The 10,205-nt window shown below is 48.8% G+C and overlaps 1 protein-coding gene across 1 annotated transcript; it reads left to right on the top strand.

Moving 5' to 3' along the window:
* Positions 1-109: 109 nt before the first annotated feature.
* On the top strand, positions 110-2,449 carry LOC104585183. The gene is made up of 2 exons (XM_014902605.2): positions 110-1,340; positions 1,618-2,449. The coding sequence occupies exons 1-2, from the start codon at positions 1,254-1,256 to the stop codon at positions 2,293-2,295; spliced, it is 765 nt and encodes a 254-aa protein (XP_014758091.1). The 5' UTR covers positions 110-1,253; the 3' UTR covers positions 2,296-2,449.
* Positions 2,450-10,205: the final 7,756 nt, after the last annotated feature.

Below are 10,205 nucleotides of genomic sequence, written 5' to 3'. Positions count from 1 at the left end.
GCCCACGATAATTTTTGATTTTCGGCTCTTCCAATTGATCCGTGTCTTTGTGAGGCCTTCTTCTGCGCTTGACACGTGTGTGTTTTTCTCCTTTATCGTCTCCCCCGTTAGTCGTTTTCTTCCACAAACATCTCCCCCGATACAGAATCCTCCCACGGCTACTGCTCCGAGGAAGACTTCCGCCGGCGGGGTGCTGCGAGCCGCGACCGACCTGCTGCAGACGCGGCGGCCCGCTGGTCCGGCGAGGTTGGGCGGCGGCGACAGTGCGGCGAGGAAGGGCGCCGGCGATGTTGCGTGCGGTGGCCGTGGGTGCGTCGATGACAGGCCATCGCTGTTGCGAGCGGGGGCCATCGTGGCCGCCGCAAGGAAGCTCGAGCCGCCATGGCTCCCATGAGGGTGCTGCGAGCATTGGCCGGCGATGCTCTGGCTAGCGAGGATAGTCGCGGTGGGTCACTCCTAAAGACAACCAATTAAAGTGAAACTTCAAGGGTAGTCTAAAGCGTTGTTTTTGTCACAAGCGGATGAGACTATCATACATTTTTTTTTTCCAGTGTCATGTGTCTTGGTACGTGTGGTCATGTGTCATTCATGTCTAAATCTCAGATGACCATCTGGTCCTAATACGCATGCACATGAAGGCCCTCGTACTGTCATACGCAAGTTGAATTGCTCTTGATAATCCTCAAATCCCTATGGTATACTCCTATCTAGTTATAGTAATTTGACACTAGATGGGAATAATACGTCTTCATTTTGACGAGCTTCATGCGATAGCTTCATTTTTTGCCAGCGCATGAAGCTTTTCACATTTCGTACAAAATGAAAGACATTTTTTATGAATTGGAGGGAATACATTTTTTTCTTAGTGAAACTGCCACTTTGTCATATTTAAACAAGCCCCTCTTGCTACATGTGGGGAGAAAAGCAAAGCAGCAACTTGCCGGGGAAGGACCAAAAAGAGCAAACCCCAGGACGATGAAAAACTGTAAAGAACTAGAGGTACACACAGGAATGATATAGTTAGTACTGGAGACCAAGCATATATGTACAGGAATACGCTTTCTCGATCTTCTCTACTACTCGACGCTTTTTCCCTTTTCTCTACCAATCAAACTAACGGACGGAGAAACTTTTGTTGCCTGCGCTTCTCTTATGCCTGCGTCCATTGGATTTGTGCTAGCTAGAATTGGCCAGCGCAACTCTACAGAGAGGAGTATTTGGAGAGAGCCAGCGCAACATCTGTACAGATCGAGATGGCAGAGAAGCCCGTGGATCCGGCACCTGAGTCGTCTCAGGCAGGAGACGGCGCCTTCAATTCGGTTGGGCCTCAAGATTTGCAGGTATAGCTAGTGACAGATTCCATATATGTGCTAGTAATATAGCTAGTACCACTCACTTGTTTCCCATGCCATCACGCAAGCTTCGGATCTTGCTCAAGTTGTATGTAGTACTCTAAATTCTTAACTCAAATTTGCGCAAATATGAATGTATCTATTCTTAAAAAGCGTCTACATACATGTAATATTTTGATAATTATTTAAGATCGGAGGAAGTATTTGCTTACCGACGTACGGTCGATTTGGTTTGCTGCTAATTAATTTGTCGATGCATGTACAGAACATCAGGCTACTGATTGACATAGGAGGCAGGACCATCGAGATCCCTCTCAAAGGGAAGCTCGTTGTGCAGACTGCTGCTGCCGGCGGCGAAAACGACACGGCAGCAGATGAACAATCGACGGGACAAGGCGCGGCGGCGGCGGCGGCGGCAGCGGTGGCTCAAAAGCAAGATGAAGACCGGAAGTACCTGGACCAGATGCGCGGGTGGCTGATAACGGTGGCCACGCTCTTCACGGGCATTGCGTTCCAGGCGGCGATCCAGCCGCCGGCCTGGATTCCCAAAGACTGGGGCGCCTGGCTCCTCAGAAAGCGTTTCGCCGGTATGTCGGGAGCTCTGGCTGCTCTGTACATGATCTTTAACGCGACTACTTTCACCATGGCACTGTTCCTGGTGGTAACGCTGCTGACGATGAAAGAAGCCTCGCCAACCCGCGCCGTCAACCTCATAGCACCGTCTGCGCTCATCGTCGCCTCTTCTGTCTTCAGTACCTTTGCCCTGGGTATGTCCAACGATCCACGCGCTTCCATGCTTGTTTTTATTGCCGTTTTGGTGATCGCCACTGTCTTGCCTTTGCTCTTCCGTTTCGTCTGGATTCTGATGCCCCAACCTGTACGTGCACTGTATGCTCGGGCTTGTAGTGGCCCCCGGGAGCATCCCGATCCCCCTGTGGTTTAATGATGGTAATGACTCGTGATCTTGGTCGTGTGCGTTATAAGTATTTCCTCCGTTCCTAGATAATTGTCGCTGTTTTAGTACAATTTTGCATTAAAACAGCGAAAGTATTCAGGAACGGAGACAGTATGTATGTCACCGTCGACGACGGTGTGGATTCTCCGACTTAAGGCAGGTGCCTTTTGTGAGGCTGACATGTGGGTCCAACGGAAGGCAGGCCCGCTTGTCGGCCTCAAAAGGCAGGTGGCTTAAGTCAGATGATACTTTTACCATTCAACTCTGCCACCTGCCTTTGCTCTGTACGTTTTGACTGGACACGCACCATGACCGGGGCAGGGGAACGGAGGCAGGCACCTCGCACCCTTTCCTGTTGGAACCCGACCACGGAGCAGCACCGCAAACAGACGGAGGGAAGGAGGAGTGGCGGCGGATCCTTAGGATGGGAGGAGCAGCGGCGCTAGCACGGGAGGTGGTGCGACGAACCCTAGAGGAGGTCGGGACGAGAGCAAGAAGAGAGAAGGGTGAGCTCTGGGTGCTGGGGAGCCGGGGAGGGGGAGTCGGCCTCGGGGCAGGGTCTGGGAGTTGTTCCGTGGACTGCCCGCAATAACGGTTTGCTGCAGTGGCAACTTCACAAAGGCCGTGTGGAGACTTCTTGATTTGTACTATGCGAAGTTGCGGTCTGAAAAAAAAAGCCTGAAGAAAGCTTCGCCTTATTTCCAGCTGGTTGCTTCTTGAGGCCCATAAGTTGTCCAGAAGATGAAAAAAAGGGGCCTAAGAATTGTGCCCAAATTCCTCTAAAAAAAAGAATTGTGGCCAAATTAATCTAATTCCAAAGGATTTTAAACATTAGGTAAAACCTCATGAAAAATTCTAAGGTTTGAAATGTCTATGGGATCCCAATCCTCTAGTTCTCCTGTTTCTATGATTTTAAAGTCCTGTAAACCGAATAAGCCCGATATGAATACCTTCAAGTTTTAGGTTCTTAACGTGAGTGTTGTCTTATTCCTGAAGTATAAAATCCGAAATCATGGCATGCAGCTGGTATACATTATTTCACATCTAAATTAGACTATGGTTCTCGAGCACAAATGTTTCGCCAAAAGGAAAAATTAAAGTACTCCCTCCGTAACTTGCACTAAAACAGCGAGAAGTATTTAGAAACAGAGTGAGTACCAAACAATAATCGCTTGCGGATTCAAATCCTGGCATCTGCATTTGTTCGTCCTTTGTTTAGCGAAACTACACGGCATCTGCAAGTGAAGTCAAAGTCTTTGTTTCACAGCGGGATGGAGATCAATAAAGCCCATGTGAATAAAGCCCATCTGCCCATGTGCTCGTATATGAGATCCATCACTATTCGCTCAGAAAAAAGAGAGACAGAGATTCATCACTCGTTTTCTTGATCCCCTCAAAAACATCACTCGTTTTCTTTTAAAAAAAAAGCACTCTCACTGTCCACACCGAGGTCAAGAAGGGTACAAGTATATTTGGAGATCTGTACAGACCGATATGGCAGTATGGCACAGCGGCATGAATGCAGAGTGGACATCAGCTCAGGAAGGAGAAGGCGCCTGCGATTCGGTTGGGCACCAAAGATTTGCAGGCAGGAGACGGCGCTTGCGATTCGGTTGGGCACCAAGATTTGCAGCGTTCCAAACAAGAGCCGATACGTGCTCAAGTGCACATCTTGCAGATCCTACTGATAGTGTAGGCTATCTGAAATTCTCCTCGCGTCGTCTGTGTTTCGTCGAACATTTCCTAACTTTTTTCTCGCGACTAAAAGTATTCTCGATGAAGTGAACACTAGTTGTGCTGCATAGCGTATAGTTGCAACAAAAAAACATGAAACAGCAAGACGACAAATTTTCAGCAAAGCATTTCACAGATGCAATGCAAGGCTGGTTCGTCGAGCATCACCATGGATGCGTCATCAAGAAAAGCATTTTACATATTAAAAGTGCTAAGAGAGTCCCCGTTTGTCCTTAAAAGAGAAGAAGTGCTATTATCATATATCCACTTTGTTTTTCTTTTAGAGATCAGCATCCGTTTTATGCATGAAGATTATATCAGAGAAACTGCCTTCCGAGTCTTCTAAAATGAAGGACGAGATGCCGCTCGGCAGACTCTTTTTTTCCATGCTCATCAAATGTTGCATCTGACATGCCGCTCGGCAGACTCTTTTTCCATGCTCGTCAAATGTTGCATCTGACATGAATCAACCAAATCCAGAAATCCTCAAAAATTCCGATCGCGAAGGATTAACCAATATGGCACACTAAAGCTGCAGCCAACAAGAAAGATGTTCTAAGATTTCTATATCAATTTTGAGCTCAAAACGGTCGATTTTCGTCGCTCGATTAGAAAAAAAAATTGACCATGTTTATAAGAAAAACTGGGCCCAAAAACCAATACAATACACGGCTTACTCCAGAAAAACCGTGTGCAAAACCCTAGCTACAAACAAAACACATGACCAAACTAAAGAACGAGCCGCAATCGCCAAAGCGAAACCCCTCCCATTCCAACGACGCCGAATAGGGAACAGCCCCATGTGCCAAAAGAGGTAGGCAGAACTAGGGTTTCTTCGATGACCGGAGCAAGAAGGGGCTGCCCAGACTGGAACCACATGCACATTAGCCAGCCCGTGCTGCACGAAGCCGCCGTCCCAACCAAGCCCACCGCCGCAAGCATACTCCGCCGCTAGACGAGCGCTCCAAAGGCAACGCCTACAAGGAGGACACGACATCCGAAGACGCTGCCGTTGCCCGATCCGGACCGAATCTGAGTTTTCGCTCAGATGCAAAGGGTTGCTCGACGACGCCTTCAAGAAGGGAGCGACGTCCGTAGACGTCGTTGTCGTCGGCACCGACAAGTCGGTGCAGGGTTTTCACCCCGTAGCTCTACGCACCCACCGCGGGCAGGAGCAGACAACCGCGCAGCGAGTCGAAGGCAAAGACTTGACTGGGGCCACCGCATCGCCACGAGCGTTGACGAAGGTTGTCGCCCGCCACGCAGCCCAACCACCGCCGGCCAGGGTGTCGCAACCGCCCCATCTGGCACTCCAAGACCCGGATCTGACGCCCACCGCGCGCTCCACAATCAGTCGGAGCCGCCGCACCTCCATCTCCACCAGTCAGGGCAGCCACCACACCATCCGTTCGCACGCCAGCACCGACGCGCCCCGCATCAGAGACACCGGCGCCGGCCCGGTCGAGGCCTAGAATCGGGCCCGCCCCGCTGCTGACGGTAGCCGCGCCCCGCAGGCACGACCTCAGCCGTACATGAAGGTCATCTAGATGTAGATGTAGACCTTAGCCGGTAGGATCTTTCTGTGATACAACTTGGTTCGGTATTGAGAGAGAGAGAGGGGAGAGAAGGAGGAGAGATACCTTCGCCTTGGGATGACGAGGCCGGCGCTGATGACATGGTCGGCGAGGAAGAGCGACGGCGACGGCGAGGGAGAGATCGTCGGGAGGCGACGGCGGTGGCGGAGCTTCCCGTCGCTTCTGCGCAAGCCCTAGATCGGTCTTGGAGTTGTCGGTGGGGTTTTGGCTACGCAGTTCAACCTCGTAGTGCGTGCCCCGCCAACCATATTGGGTTGGGCGCCCCTGATCAGGGCGCGTTAGATCTAGGCCCGATGGATCGTTGGGCCCACACGGCTGGGAGATCACTCTAACAAGTACAACACTACTAGCCGAAATAGACTCAGATGTATCTTTGCTAAAAGTACAGTAGCTCCTCGAAATATAAAAAGTTCATTAGATGGAGTGGCAAGAGTGCAGAGTTTAATCATACAGATGGGAGTTTCTACACTCACTCTCTCTCTTTTTTTTGACGAAACAGCTGCAGCGAGCTATTTATTGCCAAAGAGATCGGACGGAGTCCAACCGGAAAATGACAAGTAAAACACAAAAAATAAAACAACTAGACCTTGGTGGCAGGGAACAGAGGAGAAAAGAAAACAAGATTAAGGTACATCATCGGACCCCGAGACAAGGGCACCTAGACCAATAACTACTAGATGCACGTCAGTCTATGAGCAAGCTAGACTTCCGGGCAACAACATCCTTCATCAACGACACATAACGATCATTTGCCGGCCCCACTCCATCTTCGCCTCTTCTAAGCCATTCAACAAAATAAGAACCGCCTTTCTACACTCACTCTCGACTTGCCAAAAGTTGCATTGCGTTTACGGATGAAACGGGAAGATATGAATCTGTGGAGCAGCATCCGAACCCTCATTTTAAATGAAGCCAAGGAGCACCAACATGATCCACCGACCTCTCCGAACAAATTCCTCTTGCACTCCATCGATGGCATCGTCACTTTAAGAAAAAGATTGGTACCTGGTTTTCCTCTCAGAAATCCATGCCCGTTTTCATCTGAAGATTTTATCAGAATATCTGTCCCCATGTCTTCTACAAAACAGAAGGCAGCATGCCAGCAATGCAATCGAGCCGGAAAAAAGATCTTGACAGCCTCTTTATTCTAGCTAAATGTGTCGTTGAGATCTTGTGCCTTACATGGAACAGAATCCCAGTTCTCAAAAGCATGATCGCAGTGTCCTCCTCCTGTCCTTACTTTTCCTTCTGAAAAAAGAGTGGACTGGAACACGAGTAGCCTTCTTCTTTAGTCAGATTCGATGACTCTCATAGCTTCATCCGGTCTATTCTTTGCCCCCAATCTCTTGCGCATTTTCCTCGTTTCAGATTCCTGCGTTGCAAAGGGTGTAGTTGCATGAGTTCTGAACCGCTGAAACTAAATCTGGGCTTACTAAAACAAAAGGATATACGGAGTATATAACAAAGATTAAAAAATGCATGTGATTAAAATATCATGCAAGGCTTGTTGAATTCTACATGTAACGTAAAATTAGGAGGCACCTTTTTAGATTGTAAGAGTCGGTGGCTAGTTTTCTACAGTAACAGAGGACTAGAAGTCTATAATTAAAAAAACACCGACAACACAACACACGCAACAGATCACACAAGAAAACCTGTTAGTGCTTAACGGCCCCTTTAGAGGCAGCTCCCCCTGCCCGACCGCGACATCCTCTTGGCCGATTAACCGAGAATCTCGCCTTCCTCTGTACGTGCTGCTCGATCCGCTCTTTTCCGTCGCCTTCGATCTCTTCTCCTCCTGCCGGTCCGGCGGCTCCTTTTTGCCTTTTCCTCGTCCATCTCATTTCGTTTTCCATTTCAAACCTAGATGCTGCAACTTTTCGATCATCCCAAACGTATATGCACGCTCCAAGCCAGGCTCGATCGACCTCTCGATCTTCTCTTTTTCCCTGCATCTTCCTCCGCTTTAATTTCCAGAAAGAGATGGCCATTAAGGCATTAACCCACCCCCCCCCCCCCCCCCCCCCAAGCTCTCCCTCTCTCGCGCACTATCTATCTGCACTGGCGATCGATCAGAGAAAAGGGGGAACTCTCCAGTGTTTCTGATCTCGCCGGCCGCCACTCAAGAGAAGAAACGTACGCATGGAGCTCAGCTCGCCATCGCCACGCGTAGCTCCGGGGGGCTTTCATTCGACGGTGACACGCGCCAACAACACCAACAACACCACCACCCTGATCTCGATCTATCGATACCCGCATTATCTAATTTCAGGCCCTTATCTTCGCTCCGACTAGATATGGAAAGTACAAAGCAGCTTTCGAAGAGGACATATGCAAAACATGTCTTCTGCTGAGTGCTGCCTACCGATCCACGCAGTCTAGTAGATATATGTGGTGGTACCGTGGTACAGCAAAGGAAATTCAGAGCTACTCGCTAAAGTCGCATCTCCGCGGATTCCCAACGCTTCAAAAGCGTGCCGATCGCTGACTCGCTGTGGTGTCGTTGTAGGTAGCCGTAGCACACGGGACAGAAATGTCAAGCCTAGTTGAGTTCGGTGAAGGTCAATGAGCGTGAAGAAGTTTACGAAAGTCAGAAAGTGTTTTACTTGTATGGCATGGAACCGTTGCCCTACGTACAAGGTTGGGTTTGGCTGTGGGCACTTGTGGAGATTCCTTCGGCAACATCTTCCTAGCTTGATGTGTGCCTCACTCAAGACTTAACCCATTAAGGGTCAAGTTTAATTTTTGTGGGTTTGTTCGTGGGGCAAAACGGAAACCGATTAAATACGTGACTATGGTTTTATGAGACCACATACGGTCGACACTAATTTTCTCACCGAACCACCGCTTTGAGACATGTCTTCTAAAAAAAATCTACTGGTTCAATATGTTTTGACAGCAATTCAGATACATGGTCCCACGTGTAAGTGCAACATCATCTCTTTTTATTCGACCTGTTTTTGACCTACTCCAGTTTGCAGATTGGATGGGTTAACGGACTGGGTTCACTGACATGATATTTTTGCCACGCAGACACTTAAATGTGGGTCACACAAGTCGGAGACAATGTCAACCCACTAAACCTGAAAGTTTTTGGTCATTTGAGAGAAATCTTCCCTCAAGAGTTGTGATTCACCTTCCAACAACGAACAGTGACTTAACTCCGACAGAAAATTTATATACAGGTTCCACTGAACCCAAATCTTGCTGTAATCGGGTCTACTGAATTTGCCCATCCTCTTAAAATTCCTTTTTCTGAATGTGCAAATCAGTACGGTGACCGAAAATATGCGGATGCACTCACCACCAACCAGATTTGCATTATTGCATATAGAGATAACCCAGCCGGCCGGCCGCCACAAGATAGAATAGATTTGGTCTAAACTAAAGCGAAAACAAGTGCATGCGTGCGTGCAGTGCAGTGCATATGCGTGCTTGCAACAGCAAGTATAGCGCAGCCGCTGATCACTTGCCAGAAACGGAACCAACGCCCATCAACCAAAAACCAATCGATCACCAACTTAATTAACTGCTCAGATAGCACAAACATTGTCGGCAGCTAGATGGAATTATGCATGGGTCTAGCCAACCGAGAGTCTTACTTTGATAAAATAAAATAGAGCCCGTGCTGTACTTGTCACACTGCACTTTCAGAGCCTTTCGAGACCACAGATATCAGCCGGCCGGCGAAGTCGACGGAGGTGGAAGAAGACGAAGAAGAAGAAGAGAAACAAAATCCTCCGGCCTCCGTCTTGCCGCCAGTGGACGCTAGATTTGATTCCCCGCGCCGATCGTAACGGATCCAGGGGATGGAAAGGGAGATCATTGGTTATCTAGCTGCACAAACACGCACGCATGCGGCATGCCTTTTTACTTGACGATGATTCAGAGAGCAAAAGCACTTGTATGTATTTTAATCGTCCGATGATCTATCTGCCTGGGGAAAGAGTCAGATAGAGATGATCTTGCATGATGCCCGGCTTTGATCGATCGATTGCGGCGTTGTTGCTTTTTTTCGATTCAATCTGAAGAAAGTTATTGGAGCATAAGATCGAGATGCGGAGATGTCCATTGCAAAGCCAGCTCGGCTCTGCACTGCGTATGGCGTAGCTGCATGTATGGATGTCTCTGTCTTTGCGTCTTGTTGTAGGCCTCCTGTGTTAATCCACTCGTGGCAAACGTGTGTCCTCCAGACTCCAAAGAATCGATCGTGCATTCGTGCAAAGTGTTTTTTTCGCGGGGATTTGGGGTCAGTGTGCGGCGTTCGTGGATTTAATTTTCTGGGAGGATTTGGGTCTATCCTGACGAGAATCTGCAGGAAGATGATGCGATGCACACCACGTGCGAATGGAACTCCGGACGTTTCGAGCTTGGCGCAAAGCAAAGGCTCGTGAGAATGCGAGGAATCCGATGATCCAATCGTGTGAAAGAGATCACATTCCGTTGAGTAATGTATGTATGATATGTGTGATAGACTAAGAGACTAATGACAGATCCAAAGCGATTTTGGTCATAGGAGTACCTGTTTTACGGTAATTGTAAGATTCTGTCCAAGTTTGTCTGTGAAAA

The sequence above is a fragment of the Brachypodium distachyon genome, chromosome 4 (assembly GCF_000005505.3).
Source record: "Brachypodium distachyon strain Bd21 chromosome 4, Brachypodium_distachyon_v3.0, whole genome shotgun sequence".
Taxonomy (NCBI): domain Eukaryota; kingdom Viridiplantae; phylum Streptophyta; class Magnoliopsida; order Poales; family Poaceae; genus Brachypodium; species Brachypodium distachyon.
Note: the sequence above shows the minus strand (reverse complement) of the source record. Positions and strands in the feature narration are given on the sequence as shown.